Source organism: Aquila chrysaetos, chromosome 5, assembly GCF_900496995.4.
Source record: "Aquila chrysaetos chrysaetos chromosome 5, bAquChr1.4, whole genome shotgun sequence".
In the NCBI taxonomy this organism is placed as follows: Eukaryota; Metazoa; Chordata; class Aves; order Accipitriformes; family Accipitridae; genus Aquila; species Aquila chrysaetos.
The window spans coordinates 39089695-39116154 of NC_044008.1; the positions used below are offsets into that span (position 1 = coordinate 39089695).

At 38.2% G+C, this 26460-nt stretch overlaps 1 protein-coding gene across 11 annotated transcripts in view; it reads left to right on the forward strand.

Moving 5' to 3' along the window:
- NEO1 (neogenin 1) overlaps positions 1–26460 on the forward strand; it is a 217687-nt gene that overhangs the window by 127610 nt on the left and 63617 nt on the right. For all 11 annotated transcript variants that reach the window (XM_030013700.1, XM_030013705.1, XM_030013706.1 and 8 more), the window contains exons 6-7: positions 10870–11024; positions 11863–11983. In XM_030013700.1, coding sequence (XP_029869560.1) covers positions 10870–11024; positions 11863–11983 — 276 coding nt within the window. The remainder of the gene's footprint in view (positions 1–10869; positions 11025–11862; positions 11984–26460) is intronic.

A 26460-nucleotide genomic window follows, 5' to 3' on the forward strand; every position in this document is an offset into this window, starting at 1 on the left:
CTAAACAGAAAAATCGTTATGGCGCTGTCTAAATTTGATGGTCCTATATATCAAATGCCGTGAGCAGTTCTAGTTCCCTCCCCTCTTAAATGTAGCAAAGCTCTTACACTTAGTAAAGCCAAAGAAGGTGTAAAGTATAACAAGGATGATCAAAGACACATGGAATGTTGAAAAACGTTCTTTTCTGTAAAATCATGAGTGCTGTGGGGAAAGCAAATAGGAAATGAATGCTTGTTTCTTTTCATTTGCAAGAACCAAGAGATATCACGTAGTTGAATGACTCAAAGACATGCAAAAAAATGGTGAATTTTCTCAAGGAACATCATGTGGAACTTATTGCTGTGAATATTAGGGCTGCTGAAGGCTTACCTGGATTCAGAAAGCGGTGAGAACTGGTTTTTTAAAGGCAAAATCTAACCAAAACTAGTAAACACAAAGGTATCTCCTCTTTCTCAGGAAGTCCCTTGTCCAGGGATTGCTCGATGCTGGGAGAATATATGGAGTTGTATTGCTTTTATGCTTTTCATCTATTCTGTCCTTGATACCTGCAGTTGGCTGCTGTGTGGCACTGTGCAGCCTTCAGTGTTTTTATGTTCCTGGATGTGTCCTGCTGATAAGCAACCTTTGTTTGCCAGTTATCAGGGTATGGTTACTGTGAAAGCAGTGCAAAGCAGATGCTGCATCTTCAGCACACGCTGGTTAGATAAGGTAGGTTCTCTAAACACTTCAGACTATTGCCGAACAGATTGGCTGACAATAATGGATGTTATTTACGCTTACCTTTGTATAGATAGGATTAAGGGAGGTGTGGGTGATGTTGCAGTCTTGCCAAAGGTTTAATGCCAGCATGCAATTAGTGTACTGAATTGGGCTGCAACTGCCAAGACACCTCACAAGTGAAAAACATAAAGAAAAATAGTGCTAGTGTATAGGATGCTCAGAGAACTCACTGTATGTTTCTGCACCTGGAAAACTTCCCAGACAATTCCATTTGTGGGTATGTGTACATGACCTCTGATTGTCTGCAGTCCAAATCCATGTGCCAAGCTAATAGCTCACAGCTTTTAATGAGAGTTTTTGCTGAATATGTAGTCTCCTGCATATTTAGAAGTTCATAACGATTGCTTTAAAAGACAGGTTTTTGATTTTACTAAAGCTCATACTGAAAAGAAGAACCCATTTTCATACCAAAGTACAAGAGTGAGCAATTAATTTTTTAGAGTATTATCTTTTTTAGAACAGGGCAAGAATCTAGATGTTACTCCTATGTAGGAGTTCTTCCTGTGCAAGAATGATATGTGTTTATATATATATATATATATACACACGCGCACGATTTTTCTTTCTATTGCAGTATTTATGTATTAAGCTTTATTACCTGTTTGAGGTGTCTGATTGCATGACTGCTTAATCCTGCCTTTGCTCATATAACTGAATCCAGGACTTCCATTTTTCTTCTGGAGCCAATTTTCTGACTCATTGATCATTTTCATTGCTTTCTTGTAAATCAGAGTTCATGTTTTCCTTGAAACGTGGTGCTCGAATAACACGGTCAGCTGAGGCATTAGTGCGTGTTGGCTGGAAGAGAGTCTCAGGAGCTGCTGTTATACCTCCATTTAGGATCGCTTCTTTTCATACCAGTGTAATACTGGGAGTCATGTTTAGTTCACAGTCATATTTCTGATCTCTGATAAAAGTCCTAGTTTCTCAGACCTTTTTCTGCAAAGTTTATTGCTATTACTTCCTATGCTGTAAACGTACAGTTTATTTATTATTTCTCCCTGAAAAACAAATGCACATTTATTGAATTACATCCTGACATTTTTATTCTACCTTTCTAATTGATCAATATGATTTTACATTACTATTGTTCTGTACTATTTATCTGTCTGGTTTCTCGGTAGTTGTAATATCACTGAATGTTGGGGGTTTTTTTGGTTCCTGCTTCAGAAATGTTTATTTTGGGGTTGGCCTCTGAAGAATAGTTCATACTTTAGCAATGTCTGAATTAAAGCTTTTCACTGTAAAAGTAAAACATTTGTTTTCAAATTAATTCAAATGCAGTCTGGTCATCCCCTGCCCTTCTCTCACTACTGAGATCATACCTCCATGTGGTAGTTGTTTCAGCATTTGTGGAGGAAGCTGTAAAGCACCAGACAGTCTACATGAGCAGAAACATAGAAGAGCATTAAGTGCTCAGTTGGGCCCTGTCAGCTGATGAGCAGAGGCTAACGTAGTCTACCAGAGATCCCATTAGCAGAACATAAAAATAGTCCGTCTTTCTCTGCTTCATCTGCTAAAGAAGTGGGGAAGAATTCATACTGGTCAGGATGCCATAGACAGAGAACCATTTATCTGTAGGTATGTTAGCTTTAATTTTCTAAAATATTTAAAAAGTCAATTATTTACTTGTTAAAAACAGACACATGCAGTCATTATCTTACTAGGTAAGAAAATAATACAGTGTCACTACCACAGAAACTTTACCTGCAGTTTCTGTTCATAAACTGGAACTTTAAGTTTTGTGCAATAAAAAATGCTGTGCATGTAGTAGTTGACATTTTTATAACCTTTTTTGTGTCTTGGTGCACCAATATTTATTTATTTATTTATTTATTTGTTTATATTCATTTGACAGTTTTCTATTCTGTGGATATTTCTCTAAAAAGATTCGTTTTTGTCAGCTTTTGTTTGCTATGCAAATTTCCCAGCTGCACATTAAGTGTGTTTTAAGGACATGACAGCCCTGCTCAGAGGTTGGGAAGACTTTTGACTTGCCTGCAACAGTTTGGGGTTTTAAATCTATTGTTTCAGAGTACTTATCCATACACCTTTGCCATTTTTAAGGAAGAACATTATAATTCCCCATTTCTGTTTAAAGTGTAATTCCTTTTTTTTTTTTTTCCAGGATACACTTGACGAAAACCAGCTAATTTGTACAACTAGAGTGTAGAATTATAAGATAATCAAAACTTTTGCTGTCAAACATCAATCTATGCATTTTATCTGTGTTTTGGTGGGAATGCCAGGAGGTGAAGGATGTCGTGTGGTTTTGGAGCGGAATCAAAATTCTGGAAAAACATGTATCTAGAAGGCCAATAGGCTTGCTAACTAGTTTGTAATTATGCTTTGATACCATGACGCAGAAAATATTTTCGTAGACTTAGGTGAATATAGTATGTAACTGGGATGTTTGACAACTATTGCTCTCACCTTAATGGTTTAATGTTCTAATTTATCCTGAATTTGTTTAATTTCATTGTTTGCCTTGTGATACTTAAACACTTTGCTTTTGTTTTTAACACAGTGGGTCTGCTCCGAGGGTGCTGCCAAGCACTATCATAATACAAATAATTTAAAACATTTTCATCGGTCTGCCCTATGTGTCGTGCTACCTGGCTGGCAGAAAGTAGTTGGTTTCAGCTAACTGGCCAAGGAAATTGCTATTTAAATAAAATGCACTCTGTATGTAATGCAGTCTTCTCTGGGGCTAGCACTGAAAGGTGAACTTATCCCAGGCAATTAAATGATGTCCTGTGGTCTGATGTGGGGATGGAAATATCCACTAAAACACCCTCCAGTTTGGCAAATTTACAAAAAAATTCAAAGATTTTTAAATCCTGTCAAACATCTTATTAAAATAGAATGGTTTGTCGCTTGACAAGTAGATTTGGAGAAGGTCTTATGTATTACAGTGATACCGCTGCATGTGTTAATACTGACTCAAGGTATGATTGAATGGATTAACAGGGTGGTCATGGTATCGCAGAGTTCCATCCTTTTTAGAAACAAACTTGCAGTTCTTAAAATTAAGTTTAACTTTATAAGGATTCTGATAGGATTTGTAGCATATCCTAATGGAATATGTTGTTGTCCCTGGAGGAGGAAATAAAATTCCTCTGGGCTTACCATTGTAGGCTGATAGGAAATGGGGTTTATAGTTAAATGTCCAGTTTAAATACTATTGGTAATCCTGATTGTTAACTGAAATACAAGATAGGGATTCTACCCACAGCATCCATCACAAATGTAGTTATAAAGTGGAAGTCATTTGACCAAGAATGCATAAGTCATGATTAATTGGAGATACACTATGAAAATTTATCAGGTCTACTTAGTTTTTGTATCTGCTATTTGGAGTATGTGGAAACTTTGGGAATTAGAAAATACTTTTGTATTTGAATGGTAAGCATTGATTGCTAAAGAAATACTTGTCATAGACAGAAGTATAGAAGGAAGGGGATGCAGAGATGATGACAAGAACTATGATTTGATTGTGTGACTTTGGAAAACATTCTTAATTTTGGGGGATTGAAGGCATTTGCAGGTGGCTGAGGAAGTAGAAACGGCTACTTCAGTCTTGTCCTTGCCAATTTCTATCTGGAAATTCAGTTGTTGCATTTCAGTCCCTTGGCTGCCTTAGACTGTTGAAGTCATAACGCTGCCTCAGTCTTCAAAGGGAATAGTCCTATGGCGGAGTTAATGCATATTCTTTGTTCATGCTATAGAAGACAGCAGGTGACAAAACATACGCATCATACTTAATCGGGAAACTTAATCCTGGTGTGAGGCGTCTTGCCAGCTTGTGATACTGCGAAGCTGAGTGAGATCTTGGGTTTTGCTTCAAGTTGCTTGTTGCTAGGACAGCCATCACAGGTGGATGAAGTTCTCCTGACTTAGAGATGGTGCTTTTTAGCACTCCAGACTTACCAGAGACCTGTTTAGACTGGTCAACAGCTCCTGTGGTTAGTGGTGCTAATGAGTTTTAACTTGCAGGTAGGGAGGACCATGAAGTGGGTGTTGCACCTGTGCTGTAAGCCAGCATGTTATACATACAGGGTGCTTATATAGTCACATAGCTCTTGAGGGACAGCAGAGTCATGTCTGCAGGAGTTTGGTGACCTGATGGGAGCAAGGAAAGTAATTCATCTGCATGGAACAAGGAAGGTGATAGAGGACATGGGGAAACAGCAAAACAGCGTAAAAGAGATGATCTCTGCCTTTTACAGTTGATCATGTGTATGTTGTTTTTGTCTGATGCCATGCTTGGACCAACAGCCTATTTATTAATGCTTTTTAAAATGAGAGTAAGTCTTTTGGAAGTCTAGTTAGCAATCTGTGTTTCTGGGCCGTCAAAATGAGACTATTCTTAAGCGCTTCATGTACGACAGACAGTGTTTTAAATATATTAGGAAGTGAGATAATGGTGCAGCTGCCTGTCCTTTGAGGAGTACTAGACATGTAATGCCTAGTTCTCTTTTGGATACTTTTTACAAAAAGATTTCAGACTTATATATTTTTTTTCTTGTTATGGTAGTCTAAACAGCCTGCCTGCTTGCGGTCACTTCTCCACCTCTGCAGGGTTTTCTTTGTTGCTTGAGTCTGATTATCAGGAATTGCTGCTTTGCCACCCTTAGGGTTTTCTTCCTCCTTCTGGGGAACAGTGTGGAGGGGATTTGACTTTCGGGAAAGGTTAACGCACATAAAAATGAGATCTTCTCTAGAATAGCAGCATTTTGATTTGGTTATTGTAGGAGAAGGTTCATTGTGCTTGTAACTAAGAAAGTTGAAAGTTCTGATTAGTTAATTATGCAGAACTTGAATTTTTTCCATTTCTTGTGTAGTTATAGCTCAGCTTGATGTTTCAGGTTTGAAACAGGATTGCGAAACCAGAAACCTTTGTTCTTACGTCAGTGATTGTAAGACTGAAAGGAAAGCTCTTCAAGAGATGGAGAGGAGGACTGAATGTAATTAATTTCTCTCTCATTTGAAGCAGTACAGATGGCTGAAGTGAAAACAGATTCTTTTGACTATGCCCCTGAAGGCCACAAAATTTCTCTCTTAATGAGAGAGAACAGGCAAGAGCTACTGACCACCGAAAAGACAGTCGAAGAAACAGTTGTTCTGTAAAGTTCAGAATAAATGATGTTACTTTAATACTCTCCACATAGCTGTTCAAAAGTTTCTAATCCGTGAGCATTTAAAAAACAACGCACAGACAATGTGGATCCTAAGCCAATGTTTTACTTTGTGAATTCACCACGTTGGATTGCGCTAGTGCACAAGGATGAAGCAGATCAGAGCTTCCGTCCTGTACGGCAGTGTGTTGCCTTTAGCCACTCCTATACCTGAAGAGATGGAGGAGCAGAGACTTGGGGCAATTTGTTTCCATTTCCTTCTGATCACCTGTACTCGTGGAATGGGATCCATGCCCGGCATCCATTCCCTTTTCCACTTCAACTTGGGTGCAGTTCCTCTTGCATATATGTAGTTCCTCAGCTCTTCCCATCATTTTATAGCTGTTGGCTGAAAAAAGCATATTATTTTTCAAATATTTCACCTTTACTGGGATTTAGCTTAGAAGTTTGAATCAACTGCTGACACAGATTGTTTTGTTGTTGTTGTTTCTTTTTTTGATCACTGTTGTGATCAAAATATTTTGTCTTCTAAATCTACAAAAGGGCGGAAGATACTCTTGGCTAGGGACTCTCTAAGGGTCCCACGGTGCATGTGAAATTCTGCGCAAGCATCTTGCAATTTAAATAGTTGTTATTTGCTTGCTAACATTAAGAGGGATAGAAGTGGGCTGAGCTGCCAAGTCGTCTTTGAAGTTTAATTGTCTGTTTGGTAACAGAACACATAATCTTCCATTACAAATCTTATTTTGTATGGTAATTGGCACATTTGCTCTCTGGTTATCAATTTAACTTCTCTACCACAAACATCTGTACTTGCATTGTGTTAATCTGTGTGAATGCCAAACATTCACATAGTTAAACTATAAAAGTGTATTTTAAAAGCATTTTTTAATTCATTAACTAGAAAGTAACTGATAATAAAGCAAGCACTTCTCATATTATTGTCCCTTTGTAAGCAGCTTGGCATTTGCTCCATAAGCCAGAAAAGCAAAGTCACTTTGAAAAAAGAATGTGTTTCACATTCTTGATCTCCTAAACCACAAATATTTGAGAGCAGGTAATAGGATATCTAGTTCAACTTTCATTTTTGTGGCAAAAAAATACTGAATCTTATGATTCAATATTAATGCCTGCTTGTGGATGATGCCCCAAGTTAAAGCGATATCAGTTGCTAAAGATATTCGTCTACTTTCCAAATGTCTTCATTACAAGTTAAACATTGGTGGAGAAAACAGAAATAATCCCAGAACTTCACTTTGCACTAATTTTGTTTCAGATGTGATGGTCCATCAGTTCCCTTATAGTGCTCCTCCTTCCTTGTCACCCTCTACCTACTCACCTCTGAACCTTTCAGATTAGCGATAGCCATTCCCAAACTATCACTATTCTTTCTTCTGTGGTTCAATTTTGGGTTTGCTTTTAAAAAGCTACCTATTTTCTGCTGGTTTTTATGGAAGTCTCTTACCTGGTAGGTGGGTGTTGAGGGAAGTCTAAACTGCTGGCAGCATATTCAAAGAGGAAAATATGCGGAATACCACTAGAGACATCTGTCTCGAAGAATTTAAGGTAGGATCCTCCTATCATACAGTCTGTGCTGGGCAGACAACACGTGTATACTGAGGAGTAGGGACTTGCCCTTTCTGATGCTTCTGTTATTGAGGGAAGGTCTGCTGTGTCTCCTCTGTGGTGTTTATGCTCATCGTTTCCAAAATAAAAGGATGTCTAAATATGCTTTTGAAAGAGGTAACCATTAAAAACATAGAAGTAAATGGAAAACTGGATAAAAATGTGGTTTAATTAAAAGATAAATTGTATCATAATACTTCTTTTGATAAAGTAACTAACTTTGGCAGAGGCAGTCTTGAACCCAGAGCAGCTATTTTTTGTGTTAAGAGCCGCTTGTGATTTTATGGAACTTCTCTTATTCTATCCTGTTTCTCATGCTTGAGTTTTACAGTGTAGCTACTCAGTACAGCAATTTGCATATATTCTGAGGTCATCAGATGATTTTTTTTACACAAGTTTTGTGCTTTTGACAGTGAATGCTCTTGGCTTGTGTTTATTCAGATTCCTGTGACAAGTTTAATACCTGGTGAAGGAGTTAAATGTTAGCCTGTAACGAATGTTATGAAAATAGGAGCATTGTACATTCATGGAAAACTAACTTTTCATGTTTCCAATTTTTATGGTCCCTTTTTTTCAACCATGTTAGCATTTTGAGAATCGATGTGTGTGTGTGTGTGTGTATACATATGGAGAAAGAGATTGAAAGGAAATGAGAACATAAACTATTGATCAAGCAGACTGCAACAAAATTACTCATTAGTTAAAAATGGCAAACGATGAGAGAGCAATGATCTATCACAGGCTGACATCAGTATGATGCATCTAGGAGAGGGCAAATACAGTAGTAGAATGAATTGGGCAAGATATTTGCTGTAGTGATAACACTGTATTTATGCCATTTTTCAACTCACTGGTGAGACACATCTGAAATTGCATGCAAATAATTGAAACTCCATGGGCTACAAAGATTAATTCAAACTAGAGCAAATACAGAGGGTCTGCGAGGAGGGTGCCGGTGACTTGTCATACCAGAACTAAGCAAACGTGACTTGTTGAGGCTGCCAAAATAAAGGCTGGGATGTGGGAAGGGAGTGGAGAAATAGTGCAGCTCACAATAAATAAAAATGCTGAGGATAAATGCCAGGGAGGAATAAAAATTTAAAATAAAAGGCACTGTTTTCATGAAGAATAAATAATCGCAATTTGGCTACAAATAAATTCGGAAGACAGTTTACAACTGTCAGAGTTATATATGGTTATAACAGCCATCTGACACAGATAGTAAGTACAAAAATATCTAAATCATTTTAAGGTGGAGTTTATGGCATGTGTGGTAAATTTATGGAAAGTTTATACGAAATGGATGTCTGAAGTCATTGGCAACTGGACTCAGCCCCATCCAGATTTTTGCTCCTATGTGAGAGAGTTTGAGTGGTGAATATAGATGTACATCTTTATGTAGTTTCTGGTATAGGTTTACATGCTTATCAGAGAGTTAAGCCATTTTCTTACTCTATAAAGAAGTATTTCCCCATGTTCATGTTCTCTAATTTATAATCTGAAACTTGAGGGTTTTTTGGAGAGCTGCTTGTCTCCAGCTTTTTAAAAATATTAAATCCACCTACAAACCTTTATAATCCTTTCACAGGAAGAAGTAAAACATGATCTAGTATTCCTTATTGCCTAGCATGAAATAAACCCCATTGATAGGTGAAGCGTGTAAAATGTTTGCCTAAACTCTGTAGCCCTTCCATATTGACTTTCTTTGATAAATATTAAAGGGCAGAAGGCCACTTTTGACTTTCCTGGAACTTGAACAATCAGACCTGACAACATAAGTAAGCAAATCACCCTTGTGTCTGTGAGCATAGTAAAAACAAATAAATAGGTGAATGTTCTTCATAATAGATGATATTCAAATTGTATGTGCCTGCAAACAGCTGCTCTTTCTGCCGCTGAGCTAAAGTGGGGAGTCCTTATATGCTGCTGGATGCTTCTTAGTGGCACATTTGTTCACAGAAGAATTTTAACGTGTCTGCGTGTTGGACACTTTGGGGCTTGTTACCAAAAAATTCTGTATCTCTGAATTTTTATGGATTTTAAATAAATTTAATTAATCTTACTCTGAGTACATAAGGTCATTTAAAAAGACAGCCAGACCCAGAGGTAACAACTTTGGTACATGTCTTAAAAGAAGAACCTTTCTGTTTTACTGTGTTATGCAATACATGCCTTTGGTCATACCCATCTGTAATACATTATCAGTATGATACAAAGGTATGTGTGTAGTGGTGTACCTAGTGTTTCTTGGGCTTACACAAACCAGAGAAGAAAATCTTTGGATAAATACCGCACTGTCCATTTGATAGGCTGAGTTTCTTCACAGGAATACAAGGCAAGGGTACTCTAGGAAAGTTTCATCTTAGTTTTGTGCCCATTCATTTTAAAAAGTCTTTTTTATATCATTTTAGCTTTTGGTTACCTACTGACTTCAAGTATTGAGTACAAAGAACTCTCTGAAAAAATTCTGTTGTATCAACTGCAAAGTTTTGTCTGAATAAATAAATTGTTGCGAATCATGATATATTCTTGTATAACACAGCCTGATTGCACTACCTCTGTTCTGTGTTTTATGGAGCTGCAGGTGGACTTACTGGGCATCAAAGTGTAGATTATTGAAAAAGTTCCAGACAGCCACTTTCATCGTAGCCTGACTTTTTAATTTCAAATCTTAACTCACTATCATTCTGTTTTATAAAATAATAAACTTTGCTGCAGGAAGGGGTGAAGGCTTTTGTAAAACCTTTCATTGTCTTGCTGCAGAGCTTATCCCACAAGAATCTTTATTTGTGAAAGGGACGTAAAACTGTTGCACCACTTAGCACTAAATGATTTGCTTAGATGAACTCTGAGTTGGTGAAGGAAGAGTGTGAATAACGTCTGAAATCCACTGCCTGCCGTGGTCTCTTGAGCATGCAGCAACATGCCTACGGCAGATAAGAGACTGCAGTGTATTTTTCAACCATGGAAATACGTTTTTCCAAATGGCATCTATGTCTCTTGATTTTAAAATACTTTTTAACTTTACACTTTATACATCTCGGTGCAATTTCTTCTTTCATGTATTCTCAGGAGGTCATTTCAAATTAAAATGGCTGGCTGTTTAACTGACCCAAATGTAATTTTGAAGTAAAACAGAGCTTGTATCAGCTTCTATCAAACCCTGATCTGAAAATTGCTGCCAACATTGCTGCTGTTCATGCTAGAGTCCCTGAAGCCATCTTTTTATGTGTTGAGTCTTACTGTAGTTTTGAGTATGAGCACAACTGATGTGTTTTTGTGGATGCTAATACCATCTTTTGTCTTTCTTCCATTTTATTTGAAGTTCCTCCTGAATTTCTGAAGCGCCCTGCAAATATTTATGCTCATGAATCCATGGACATTGTGTTTGAGTGTGAAGTGACTGGAAAACCTACTCCAACTGTGAAATGGGTCAAGAATGGAGACATGGTGATCCCAAGTGACTATTTCAAAATTGTTGTAAGTATATTGTCCATTTTGCAGATTTTTAAGCTGTTGACCTGTCTGTTAGTCCTCTAATACGTATGCATGGAAGCTAGGTTCTTTTACAGGACCAGCTTCCTATTTTTGTGCTATTGATGTTTGGGGCCTGGAAGAGAAACGGTTTCTTGAAACCTTCAATGCTCTGTAATTCAGTTGTTTTACTGAACCGCTAAGACATGTCGCTTATATTGTATGAGTCGATTTCTTTATAGCTTAGACTTTCCATGAGAGACAGACGCACACACAATGACAAAACGCACTTTGTTAGCCAAACGTGTTAAAGTGCAAGCTTGCCATGAGCACTGACTGTGTTTTCTGCAGTCATCTCTGATCCATGAAAATTACAATTTCAAACAGGAGTTTAAATGTAACTGATTTGTGGATTGTGAGTCCTGGCACACTGGTACTTCTAGAGGGAAATTTTAGATGTAGTGAAAGTCATTAGTGAGGCATAGTTGAGAACTTAATGGTTGTATAATTGGGTATACCTGAGGTTGCAGGATTGTAACAGTGAGCTATGAGGCTATATTCAGTGCTTAAAATATCATAAAAATGGCCGTGGAAATGTTATGACTTGCCAGTGATATGTGATGCTAGAAAATGATAGCCATTAGTAAGAGCTTGTGCTTCTTTTTGATGCTGTATAATTTGAGGATTCAGTGCAAGAGAGATGAAATCTGACATGAACTCCAAATACTCTTTTCCATGTTACCGTTCAGAAGTTTCTCCTGTCGTAGTAATGTGCCATAACACCACCATTGTTTTTGCAATTGCAACCTGTTTTTAAGTGTTGCGTTTTTCCTTTACTCTTCAGAAAGAACATAATCTGCAAGTTTTGGGTCTGGTGAAATCAGATGAAGGATTCTATCAGTGCATTGCAGAAAATGATGTTGGAAATGCACAGGCTGGAGCCCAGCTGATAATACTTGACCTTGGTAAGATAAACTGTGGCAATACAGTGCCAAAAGATGGGGAGGAACAATTCCAAGGGACCATTTCCAGATGATGCATTATATCTATAACTCAGCTAGAGTAGGATGTTTTTTTAAAATCATATGAGTGGTTCAGTGTTGTCTTCTGTACACTTAAAGTTACTTAGGAGAAATTAAGGATTCACCTTATATTTTGTAAAACACGTAGAAAATATTTAGTGCAATAATAAACTGTAGCCGGAAATCTGAAATACTGTTGCATGCTGAGATTTTTAAAAAAGTAACAGGATAGCTGAAATGAAAACAATCGCTGAAATTACACAAGTGAAAAGTAAGCACTTACAGAGCGCACCACCAGTGAAGTATTTTACACTGAAGTCATTCCAGTGTCAGAAGCTTTTTTTTGTGCTATTAGTTTAAAAAGTAGTAAGCTTTGTCATTTCTGCAAACTGCAACTGCAAAAATTTTTTTGAGTTACAGCTGCAGTTTAAGATAAATGTTTGTTATTTTGCTCCAGTCAGTGGAATTACTAACAGTACTCACCTTCTTGCAATGTCCCGCATTGCATATTTTGGATGTAAAAAGAGAATAATTGCTGTTATGATTAAAGACCTACTATCTTCCATAAAAAAAGATAGTACAAATATGGTTGCTAAGGCATCAGCTTGTTTTCCTCTTTCAGGTCATACAGTTCTTAAAAATAATTTCTAAGAGCACAAGGGAAGAAAACCAATAGTAAGAGGGATGAGGGGAGAGACAAGTCAGACAAGAAAATACTAATTCTATACTTCTGGGGCCTTTTGTGTTGCCTGTCTTTTTGGAGTATTGTTTCAAAATTCTAATTTTTTTTTTGTTTGTTTGGATGGAAAGGATTTAGGAGAAACAGTCTTATGTATGGTCAGAGGCATGATGTCACTTCACACTTGCAATTTTAACAGATGTGAATTTGCTAGATCTGGTTTTGGTGTTCAACGTACAGAGAGTAAACTGTTACAAGCGTGCCATAAAGAGAGATTTTCCATTTCTTTTCTGATTGTTTTGTGGAGTAGTTGTGCACTTATAACTTCTGAATTCTCGTTTGGATATGGGTATGTTTCATTGCTGGCTGAAGAGATGCATGTACTTTCCACAATGATTTGGGGAAAGAAAGGTGCCCTCTACTGGATTCAGTAGCTTTAATACTATAGAGCCATGGGATTTCAACCTCCGAGTAACATTAGGCATCTGGATCCAGCAATGGCCTACTGTCATCAGGTTGCCATAAAAATTATTAAAAGTAATTTTATTTCTGCTATATGCATGAATCACCTGAGTAGTTTCCAAATCTTTCAAGCAGAAGCATTATTCCATATTTTCCACATTTGAAAAATAATGAATAATTAATGTACTTGGGTTTTGAAGCCCTGCCCAAGTCTGTACTTTCACCCAGTTCCCAGTAGTGGTTTATAAATTACTATTACTGTTATTATTTTAGTTCCTGTGGTCTCACTCTTCTTCCTTTCCCTCCCCTGTTGTTTGCCCAGTGGTTTCTCCTTCCTGTTCTACTCTGGCAACCTGTCCTGTTATACCAAAGGACTTTGCCTTATAATGCTGTCCTTTTTCTTTTGCATGCTGCCAAAGGATTATGGATGCAGTGTTGATGGAGTCTCATTTCGGGTGTAAAGATACACCCCCGAAGTCGTATCATTCTGTTACATGGCCTGCAGTGTTTTTAACAATGCACTCCCTGTGTAACACTGATGCATTTTAGTTGTTGTTTTCCAACAGTAGAGATAACCACATGGTACATCACTGAAAGTACATTTGATTTTTTTTTTTTGTGGTTGAGTAGTGGGATAACAAGTAGTGCAATTAGGAATTAATGTGCTGTGTCTTAGTTGTGATATATGAAAACTGGTATACACAGTCGAAGAAAATACAGATACTTTATATTTTAATACCTTCTCGCAATATATGAACAGCGAAGAAGGAAACAATATTCAGGGAAAGAGGGTAAAGGTATCATATATATAGTAGTTCTTTCACCACAGCTATCTTGGTATGAAAATTAAAAAACACTAATTTGAGCAAAAACTATTCTGAACACTTCAATCATTAATTCAGAAAGCTGGGGTTTTTTTCCCATTTCATACCTGATGATGAGAAATACCTACTTTGCCAATTTGAAAAGTAATTTCAGTGAAAAAAACGTTGATTAAGTGCTTATCGAAGTTCTTCCCAATTAGCACTGTGTCGCTTCCCTTGCTGTTCTCTGTTTTCTCCTTCCTAAATGGAATTGGCAAACATCTGGCTATATAGAAACTATTTCCCATTAGCCCTTTTGCTTATCATATCAAATTGATCTTTAATAAATTAAATTTAAGTTAGAAAGTAAAAGCCTTATGGAATTTCTCAGAGAGGCGGCGTGCATTCTCTATGGGCCAGTGTTGAAGAAATGGACCAAGACTATTGTGTGGGCTCTATAAATGGACTACGGTATTGATTGTGGTATAATTGACAACAAGGAAGGGGGTAGTTTGCTGCCATCAGAGGTGAGTTTGAGTAGCTGGAAAAGGCAGAGTTACTCAAAGTTTGAGGGAGGTATGCTGAGAAAGGTTAAATAGAAATAAACCAATAAAACTGTTTGCACTTTGCATATTATATCAGAACTTAGTTGGCTCTTCTGTATATCAACTTGTTTCGGTCTAAACCCTTCATATGGAATCTTCCAACGTGTTGGTTTTTTGCTGCATAGAACATGGCTGCTTTATCCATAGCTTTATCCATAGCTTTATTGAGGTGTACTGTAAGGATTTCTGAGTGGTCTGAAAGTAAAAATACCACATCTGTATTTTCTTCAGTCTTGGAAGGTAGCAGAATTTTTGAATACAATAGGCGTAAAATATACAATGTGATTATCTGCTACAACAAAAGGTTTTCTGTATTTGGACGTAGATGTCTGACTTTGCAGGTAGCAGTATTTTTGGTGATTCACCTTGTCTTCTGCACAGTGACAGTTTCAGTACGTGAATATGTGTGAGTCTATGTTGTGCATAGCCACACAGACCAGTATATGTGCAGACTCTCATCTGCTAGAATAAGCTTAATATAATTGTTGATCAGATATAAGTTTCTTTTGGCTTGGTCTTTTTTGTATTTGGGGTGAATTCTGAAAAGGAGGCAGTATATACGGAAGTTATTTGTGGAAAATGTTAAAGAATTGACTGGCTAAAAAAGTTAGGGTAATTTGAAGGCTTACTGGAGTGGCTGTTTTATTTTAAAATTCTGTAATTCTCTGTTAATAAATTTAGAAAAGAAGACTGTACTTGGAAATGGATTGGCTCTACAGAGTCCACAGCTTTTGCTTTTTCTGGGATATATGGAAGAATTGTGGCATTGAGAGAAGAGATTTTTAGGACAACTGTTCATAATTGGAAAGGTTAAAAGGGGGAGGAGAGGGAGTAGGATTCAGGTAAACAGTCCAAGCTAAATACTCTTCTCCTACCAGTATCCCTCGTACTTAACTTCAAGTGGAGAATTCTGCAAGAGAGTTGAAACATCCCATCTGCTTTCCAAATACTTGGAGATTTGAAATTTTGTCCTTTCTCAGATACTGGCCTTTCCCTGAAGGGTGAGTATCTTTGGGAATTTCACTGGAGTTGTGTCTCTGCTGCCTACTCTGCCTTTTAGGGAGAATTTAAGAACTACCTAAAGAAAGGAAAGTACCTCAATTACCACATTTGTCTGCACTTGCCCTCTGCCAGTGTTTGACAGGCTCGATGCTCCTCTCTGCCTCACTGATTAAGAAATAGGTGGTCTTCTCTTACAACCTGCAAATGGCACCACAGAGGATTCCTGCATATCCCAGTGAGAGAGAAGAACCTTAGTTGTGCCTTAGGAATTACTTTCTCAGCAACCTCAAATCTCTCCCCCTCCTTCTTTACACAAACCCAGCCTTTTTTACTTAAAATTTCATCCTGATTGGTCAGCCTCTGACTGTCTCAATTATGGATCAGATATACTACTATGCTCGCTTAATTATAACAAAGCTATTTCTTGTCATCATTTTTACGGCATTATTTTGTGTGGTCTGTGAAAACCTCAATAATGGATACATTTGGGTTTTCTTTGTGGAGGTTAAATGCTAGTGACAAGATAAAAATTTCAGTCAGGACCTGTAACCTGGCCTTTTCCCGTGTATCTGGCATTGCTCAGAATTGCCATTTGGGGACTGAAAAAAGAACAGGTGGTAATAAGTAAAAGGAGGTGCCTTTGGGGGAGGGAGGCAGATGGTTCCCTATCACCCCTATGTGATAGGCATTTGACAAGTACTCAGGCACCAAAAAAAAAGGAGTGATTCTTGAATGCTGTATAAAGAAAAATCATAGACTGTAAACAAATATGCCACGTTATTTAGAGAACAATTTCAAAACATTATTTGAGATGCACTGTATCACCTTCAAAATTCCAAAGTAAGTGTAGTGTGCTGCGTGATTTTTGTACTTCTATACTGCAAAAGTTAGTTTACTATTGTGTGCCATATTTGTGAGTTGTATAGGAGTGAGATCTTCAAGTGAATGAATTGAATATGCTGCTGGTGTCCAGTAGTACACCATGCCAAGATTTTTTGTAGTGGAACTATCCATGTCTTTAAAATTAAATTTTTCATGAGAAATAGTACATATCCAAGCAAGGATACCCTCCGGGTGAATTAATATCACCAGCATGGGAGACAAGGAGGAGGAATTAGAAGTCTGCCCTGTAGTTGCAGAGCTGTGAGGCCTTTGGGATTGCCGAGGCATCTCAGGGTGGCTCCAAGGGATGGATACAGGCTCTTTCAGAAGGATGGGGCAGGGAACCAAGGAAGAGGGTCACGCTGTATGCAGAGGGGTGACTCGAATTTATGTAGCTTTACCTTGGAGAGGGTGATGAGCCAGCCAAGAGCTTGTGCATGAGGATCAGAGAATGGAAGGACAACACTGTTGCGTGTGTCTACTAAAGACCAGCTAATCAAGGGGAAGAAGTGGATGAAGCTTTCTTTACACAACTGGAGATTGCAGGCCCTGGTATTTGTGGGTTTTTTAACCACCTGGTGTGTGTTGGAATGGCAACTTGGTGGTGTAGCAGGTGATACAGGGAGTTTTTGGAGTAGGCTGAAGGGAGTTTCTTGACACGGGTTATCTGTGTCTGACTGGATGACTAGTGGAGGTGGTGTGTTGGACCTGCTGTTCAAGAACAAAAAAGAACTGATCAGAGATATAACAGTCAGGGCAGCCTTGGCAGCAGTGATGATGAGGTGCTTGAATTTAGGCTAAGAGAACTGAGCAGAAAAAATAGCAGAATTACAGCCTTGAACTTCAAGGCAGGAGATTTTTGACTTGTTCAGGGATCTTTTTGGCAGGTTCCCATGGGAGATTGTGTTAATGGGGAGAGGCAAACCGTTTGATCCTGAAGGACAGTCTTCTCAACGCACAAGAATGGTCTATTCCAGAGTGCAGGAATTTGAGCATGCGTGTCCAGGAAACCAGTAGGGATAAAGAAGGAGCTCCTAACTGGGCTGAAACACAAAAAGCAAGTACATAGAATTTGGAAGTAAAGGCAGAAAAGTGAGGGATGTTGCCTGGATGTGCAAGGATGGAACTAGCAAAGACAAAGCTCAGCTGGAGCTGGAACCATTTCAGGGAAGGTTATGGAGCAAATCCCACTGGAAGCCATGGTATGGGTACATGAAAGAGAATGATGACTGGGAAAATCCAGCATGGATTTACTGAGGGCAAACTGTGCTCAACTATCCCAGTAGCCTTCTAAGATTAAATGGTTGGCCCTGTGGTCAAGAGGAGAGAAGTGAATATTGTTTACTTTGCCTTTAGCAAGGCCTTTGACACCATCTCCAGTAGTATCCCTGAAGCTTAACTGGTGAAATACAGACTTGATGGGTGGATGGTGGGGTGTGGGGAGAGCTGGCTGGCCCAGCAGACTCCCAGCGTCGTGGTGAACGGGGTGAAGACTAACCCGCAGCCCAGGAAAAGAGTGGCGTTACCCAGGGCTTGATTTCTGGGCCAGAGAGGGTTTTGTATCTTCATCAGTGACCTGGATGATGGGACAGAGAGCACCTGTAGCCGGTCTGCAGGTTACACCAGACTGGGAGGAGCAGCAAATACATTGTCAGAAAGAGACCTGACAGACTGGAGAAGTGGGCTGGAGGGAACCTCAGAGTTCACCACTAGCAAATGTGCAGTCCTGCATCGGAGCCAGAGTGACTCCATGCAGTGGCAGAGGCTGGCTGCCACCAAAGAAAGCAGCTTTGCAGAAAAGGACTTGGTGGGATAGGCAGGAGGTCAAGGGATGTAATTGTTTCCCCCTGCTTGGCACTTGTGAGACCACATTAGGACAGTTTTAAGCTTCCCAACACAAGAAAGACATTGGCATAGTGGAGCCCCACTGGAGACCTACCGAGATAATTAGGGAGCTGGAGCATGTGATGTACTGATATATACTGTGACTCTGAGAGAAATGAGTTTGATTAATCCTGACGAGTGGAAGCCTAACAACATCTTAACTGCTCAACCAGCTGATGGAGGGCATAGAGCAGATGGAGGTAACAGTAAAAGACTACAAAAAGGGAATTTCCGATCAGATAAGAGAAAACAGTTTCACAGTGAGGGTAGTTGCAGTTGGAGCAGCTTGCCCAGGGAGGCTGTGAAATCTCTGTTCTTGGAGATCCTCAAGACACACCTAGACAAGGCCCTGAGCAACCTGGTCAAAGGTAGCTCTGCTCAAGTGGGAGTTTGCATAGATGAGCTCCTGAGATCCCTCCTAACTAGTAGTAGTGTACAATTCAGAAAGACTCAATCTGAGAGGTATGAATGGACCCCATTTATCTCTTTGTGTATAGTCTTAATGTAACAGTCAAATTATGGCAATTTTGTGGTATGTATTTCCCTGCTGATCTCCTTAGGAGAAACATAAATGTCTGGTATTGGTGGCAGTTTGACAATACAAACCAGATTTGATTAAAGTATAACATGACTTCAGTTGCGCTGTATGATATTAATTCCTCCACTGAATTGCATTAGGTGAATCCTAATTCTGAGAGAGTTTTAAAGACATCACTTATTGATGTAAATTGGTGCTTTCTTTGTGTAATTGAATTCTGTCCAGGACCATTGCTGCATGAATAATTTTGGTTTATGTTGATACTTCTCTGCCAGAGTTTGGCCATGAGCTATCACAAGCCTGATAGCAGTGAAATGAGGTGGACAGGACTCCTGGAGCTTCCCTGACCCGCAGCAGGGTGGAGAACATCAGAAGTCTGATCAAAGTTTTCTGGAGTCAACACATTTCAGCTAAGATTGTGCTGAAAAACTTGCATTTCTATACCGCAAGTGGTATTCGGTTGTTTGCGGTTACTTCAGGCTGACACAGACTCGGAGGTTTCAGTGGATCAGAATCCACTCTTAGAAGCTATTTCAGCTCCCCTAAACTGGCTCCAGTCAAAAAAATTCCTGGCTATAGTTGGATTTCCCACTTCTTAGTCAAACCTTGGACCGTTTTTCCTTAACTTGTAGAGTGTCAAACCTTTGCTTTTTTCAGGCTGTTTCTCCACTTTGACAACATGCTCTGAAATTCTAAATGCGCCCTTTGGTGCACTTGCAGCCCTCCTGACTTTGCATTCGTTTAAACCTTAACGAGCCTTTTCTCTGCTCCATCTGGATTGTTAAAAAAATATATTGAGTCATATGGAACTGGGTATCCCCTCCTGTGTACCCCAGTTCAATATCACCTTTCTTTCTGACACTGAAGCACTGAGAACTATTCTGCTTGTGATTTTTCAGCCAGTTATGAATCCACTTTTGTAGTAGCCTTATCTGCAAGATCTTTGCTTGCTTTTGAAAATGTCATGCGAGGCAATGTCAAAAGCCTTATTTAAATCAAGATATATGAAATACTCTGTTTTCCATATCTGTAAGTTCCATTATTCTGTTGTAGGAGGCAAATACAAGTTCTTTTTGACAAATTTTGGCTTCTACTGAAAGAAATCCAAAAGTTGGCACTAACAAGCTTGTGCTCTGATTTGAAAAACTCTGTTGCACTTTTGGGTATTTTCCATATGTAAAAATTTACATAAATTTAACTTCTACCCTTGTCTGGTTCAAGCCCAGAGACAGACAACTCGCATGTTACTTCAGGACCTATTTTGAATGATTTCACAGATATCAAATGTAACTTCTCACGCTCTCTCACATCTTATAGAGGTAATTTTTTAGAGTATTTTGTATGCAGCCACATACTGTGAGTCAAGAACATTTAGTGTTGTTGTCAAGGTAATACAGCAAATATTTTCTCAATCTATGGAATTCCTGGAGACTATAGAAGTCCTTGAAAAACACGCAGGGTATTGTGGATGAAATGTCAGAGCAAGATGAAAAAAAGTTCACTGACTAAAAGAGAAGGACTCTGTTCTGTTGGGTATTCCTCCTGATGAAGACTGTTCTATTTCTTTACTCAAACCGACGTGTCTTTGTGTTCTTTCTGTCTTATGCAATTTTATGTGTCTTAATGCAAGGAAAATTGGAAGAGGTCCCTGTGGTTTACGTGAGTGGCTTTCAGAAGTCTTAGGGCCCACCAGAGAAGAAATGATGTGTAGAGTAAAACTGAATAGTAAGGCTGCAAACCCTTGCAGCCAAGAATTCAAATTTTCTGTAAAAAGGAAAAAGTACTTGAAAGAAATGAATCATGGATCTCAGGGGAGCAGGAAATAGTAATGAACCTGACAGCAGGTCTGTGCAAAGGGCACTCAACTCTGCTAGGATTGAAAACCTGGTGGGATGTGAGAGATCCCATCTGGTCTCATATGGGGAGAAGATCCAAAAGTAGGAGGATGGAAAATCCACTGCGATGAGTATCTTTAGAGACAAGACTACCAGGGGAATTTCCTCTCCCTTTGAGAAATCTCCCCACTTTTGTCTGTCATATATCAACATATATCCACATGGTTTTTTCACTCAGCAGACTTAAGAATTTGTTTAATGTAAGCAACCAGTTGCCATATTAAAACACGGTATTCATACAGCGTTTGTCACAGTTTGTCAAAACTGTTTCACAAATTTAGAATAATACTGAAGGTTATGGGACTGTGATATTTGAGCCAAATATCTTCTATATGATATATGCCATTTAAAATAGTTTAGCTATTTGGAGCAGCTATTGTATTATAAAATCCAAGTAATTTCCTCATTCACCGCTGTATGTGCACATAAGCTTTCTGCTCTTCTGTGTGCCCACAGATTCACATGTGTAAAAAGATTTGCATGCATAAGTACTTGTCTTTTTAAATGAAAGAGTTCTAGGATGCTGTAGATACTACAATTCTGCAAAAAACTTTAAAAGCAACAAATGGAACAAATATGACCTCAATACTGATGGCATAATGAAGTTTTGAAAAAATAATGACAGTGCTTGTGTTATGTAGGCGAAAGCTTTTCCAAACTTGCTGCCTCAATCACTGTCTTACGATATCAAAATGGCTTCATAGGAATGACAGATGAACAGCTTGTAAGTCTCATTTTGAAAGTTGTGGCTTAGGAACATAAACAGCATCTGAAATCGCAAACTGACTTCAAACAGGGTTTTGTAAAACCAAAGCCAAACTCTGAGAGTATTTTGTTACTGGTTGTGTACACTCATTGCTAATTTTCTGTAAACATAACAGTATGTTCTCCCCTTTAATGCTGAAAGACTTTTTTTTTTCATTTAATTTTGATTTTAATTTACGTTACCTAGCTGTTATTCCTCAATGAAAGTCAGCATTTGTGTTTCTCATGGCTGCATGTATGTTCAAAATTGCCAGAAAGCTGGCAATCAGTTAGTTTCATTTCTTGACTCAATCCCTGTTTAAAAAATGGCCTTTATTTATTCCCTCTTTATGGCCCCTGTTTATGTATAGTCTTATTGAGAAGTTGAACTGATTAAAGTAAACCACACTAGATCTCAAACTTCTTGAATTTTAACTTCATGAAATTGGGAGCTAAACAGTTCTCATATTCTGTGTTCAATACGCTATTCATGTTTAAAGTTGGCATGCGCTTTAAATAAATTGCTCTAATTTAGATTAAATTAGTAATAGATTAATGTTTGCCAGTGCGCAGTGAATTGCAGGAAGGCATAACAAAATTTATAGGATGCTTTGATTGTGCTTATTAGTTTTCATTTCGTGTTTTATGGCTGTATTTACAGTTGGCTTGGCAAAGAAATTTGAAACCTCATGAAGGTACTCGTATCAGACTGTGTGCACCATGACTTAAATTTAAGTCTGCTCAGCGCAAATATGGGTTACAGTGATTGCTACTTACGCAGTTATGCTTTGAAACACTTGGACTGTGTCACCTGTTTCATTTTGGTTTTCATGAGTAAAATTAATGGTTAAAAGGTACTTGTGTTTAAAGAAATTATATGTCATATTGTAAAGAGGAACAATACGTAAGGAATGTTAGGTGGAGGCAGAGGAAGAATGTGTAGGAGCAAAAAGCTTCGAGGTATTTTGAGAAACATTCAACACATATTAATACAGGTTTTCTATCCTTCACCTGTATTTGTTCTATATTTATTGTACCACAGCAAAAGTGGAGTGAACTAGGATGTGTATACACTGTACGACAACTGTGAAACAGGCTTGAAGGCTTTGAGTCCCTGTTTTATATCATCTCTTCTGGGTTATCCTGAATTCCCAATGGAGTTTCTTGGTCCGATAAAAGTCTCTTTGCCACCAGAAAGGCTAATAAAAACAAATACACTTACTGTAATATCACTTACCAAATCCACCAATTTAATTTGCTGTTTATCCTCTTATATTTTATATAACTGTTGTTTCTGGCAGCTTGGCTGCTGCCTTACTAAATAATGTATTGTCAGCAATGGTTATTACCAGGAACCAAAGCTTTGCGGCTCTGAAACGGTATTGAGCAAATGCAAGTACATTCAGTGTGACCAGCTACAGTTGTTAAGTGATGGTTGATTGTTCCTCTGCCTATATATGGCTTCTAGTTATAGGTGAAAATAAAAATAATAGGGGTGAGGAACATCAACTGTATGGGATACATTCATTGTATCATGATGGGTGGTTTTTTTTAGTGGGGTTTTTTGTTTCTTGTTTAGATGAAGAATATAGTGGCAGGATTAGCTTTAGCTTGATACCTCTCACGACTACCAAAGGCATTTCCTCTGCCTTTATTATTCATAAACAGGATTGTGAAGATTGACAGAAGTAGCCTTAATTTGTAATTGATCCTAGCCTCATGTTGTAAAGGAAAATATCAGATTTTGTCAGTCTCGCACCAGAGGGGGGAACAAGCGTGTGGATATGGTCTTAATTGGTTGCTTATATTTCAAAGTTGCTAAATTATACAGTAATGTCAGAGACAGCTGAATGCCATTTGGAGAAAAAGGAGGATTGGTTTACAGTTTGGTTGCATATGTAATAGGATTCGTACAATTGAATATCTGAATTGAGGAGAGCATTCTTTTACTTCTGATGTCAAGTATTTTTCCAGCAGTCTTGACAAGATAACCGAAATAGGTTTATGGATTTTATACCATAAGGAAATCAAATAAATCTAACAAATAAATAAATAAATCTAAAACTCATTTTTAGTAATGTGCATTCAAATTCACCTAATTTCAGTATTGAAACTAACTGCAAATTGTCACTGTTCTCACTGCATTAGAAATATCCTGGTGTGGTCTTTTCTTATTTTCTTGATTGTTTCCCCTCTCCTACTGCCTCTCTTCCACCCACCCCCAAAGAAACTAATAATTGTGGAGCCAAAGTCTGTAAAAGACAAATGGATTCTGCATGGTTTTCCTGTGACACATTATTACTGAAGGTGCTAAAGGAAAATAAGGAGAAAGAGGAAAGTTGTACGTGGGTCTGCTTTTCTGAGCCCAAGTCACAGAGCTAATAGGGGCTACTGTGTCTCAGCAATGGACATTTCACCTTGGGACTAGAGTCAGTGTCCTCTCTTCTCTTCTTCAGCACCATTTTACATGTAACTGCTTTTTAATCTCCTTGGTCAGGAGTTTTTAACAGTGGTCAATGACCAGAGTAATCCACGTTTAAAATGTTGCATCTGTTGCTATAGACTCCATCATGTACGTTTGGGAAATAACCTCACATTCTTGTGTGCTGTGATGTGCATACCAAATTCCCAAGCCTGTGTGCTAGTGAAAGAAGTTACATTTTAAAAATGCTGATGGGGTTTACTATTTCTGTTAGAATTAGAAATATGAAGAAGCAAAAGAACATTACCTGGCTCTTTAAAAAATCTTAATAGTTCATAAGATTGGGTTTTGTGTCCTTTATATGACTGCCCAAACATCCTGATACCTCATCTAGTTTCTATAAAAACGGTGGGTCCGAGGTAGCCTGTAAGTGGTAAGCAAGGAGCAGATACATACGGTCTTTAACAGAGAAGTCCAGTGGAAATGAATATAAAAACCCAGTACCACATCTAATTGTATTGCTCTATACATGGTTATAGGCTAAAAGAGGAAAGGTGGGGTTTCCTTGGTATCTTCTCTCCCTTTAAAAAAAATTAAAAATTGTACATATCAACCTAAATGAATAAAGTAGAGTATGCTAGATATGTAAAACAAACAAGTAGTTTAATAAGTAGATGTTTGATAAAGACATTAGCAGAAATGAGCACAATTTTGACATACAAACAGCTCATTCAGTCTCATCTATTGCAACTTGAGCTTGCCACAGTTGTTGCTGTGGAGTTGCTTGAAAACTGAGGGATCCCAAACTGAGGGTAATTCTTTCACTTCCCAGTTATTTCTCGGAGAAGACCATGTAGGCCAACATTCAGATAAATCCTTTGTGTGCTGTAGCCACCTCTGGATTGATGCACATCAGCTGCAGATATCCTAAATGAGAAGATGCACATTTTATCCAGAGGAAACTCTGAGGAGCGTTATGGTCATTTAAATAAAATATTCCAGTTTAAAATCACGGGTTATCAAAGTTATGTATAAGAAGCAGCATTGAACAGTGGCAGGAATTGCACCTGGTAGATGAACAACTGCAGCTTGAGGGTGGGTTATTTATTTCAGTTTAGGCTGTTACCGAGAAAAGAGAGAAAGGGAGCAATTACCCTGTGGTGTTTCTTTGAAAATACATCCTTAAATAGTCCAGTAGTGTGGTTTGGTCATGCTGCCGGTGTATTGGTACTGCTCTGGAATCAAAGCAGTGATTTAGTCCTAAACCTGGCTGGTTGAAATTGTTAACGTTAATTATTTGTAGTGTTTACAGAATTGCCAGCGTGCGTGGCCCTGTTACCTCGGGTACGCAAACAGTGGCTGAAAACTGAGAAACACTGCAAAAACCACGAAAGGTGAGATTGGAAATGAAGGCACGGTGAAGTGATTTGCTCAAGGTGATAAAATGAGTTATTGGCAGAGTCCCAGTGAAACTTTAGACTGAGGGAGCAATCTTGCCTAACTCTCCAAATATGCAAATAGCTCCACATCCTGTAAGAACTAACACTTTCCAAAAATACACGGTATTTTTATTAGTAACTATCCATAAAGAGCTTTGCTCAAATGTAGCACGTTTGCTTTTGAAAAAAAAATTATTGCTCTCCTGTTATTATTAAAGTCAAATTACAACATATTGTTGCAGGCTCTGCTGTTCTTGAGAGATTTTTATCCTGCATAAGAGTTCAACTCATGAATATTTACATTAAGAGGACAACCTGTACAGGGTTCTTTTGGTGCATTTACATGCATTTTTACTGCCTTGGGTTCTATATGTGTGTTTTGTTTAGGGTTTTTGACTCCTTGAAAAAGGAGTGGCCATTTTTAAAAAAACTTAAATCTTTTTTAAAAAATGAAATTCACTACAGGATTTTAAGGTTGTTATGTCCATCATTTTGCAATATGTAGTTATGGTTTGAATTTCTTTCCAATAACAAAATCTTTTTAAAAGTAGTTAGCTTTATACTCCTCAGGGACAGGTAGAGATATGTTTGGCTTTTTTCCTTCTTTTTTATAGTGTGAGTCTCATGATCCAAATGCATGCAGGGCTTTTTTTCTTTACATCCTCTCCTGAAACACTGCTATCTGATCTGAACTATGGGGCTCCTGCTTAGGTCTATAGGAGAGGCTGCCTTCCTCTGCGGACTCACTGCTGTGTGTAATGCGTCAATAAGGTCTGTCACGCCTTTTTAGTGGTTGTTTTATGAGACAGGAAAAAATCAAATTGTTTCCTCTACACCAAAGCATTTAATCATGAAATGAAAATGGGAGGAGTGTTCTTTATCAGAATGGATTTTATGACTTCCTTTGAAAAACAGGCTCGTGGTCAGAATGTGTTGATCAGTATATTTATATAGTCACAATCTATTCAGTGCCCATCAGTGTCCATTCTACATTAGAATATAGAACCAAATGAATGCTTAAAAATCATAATCAGTGAGGAGTATTTAGGAATTTGCTTGTTATGT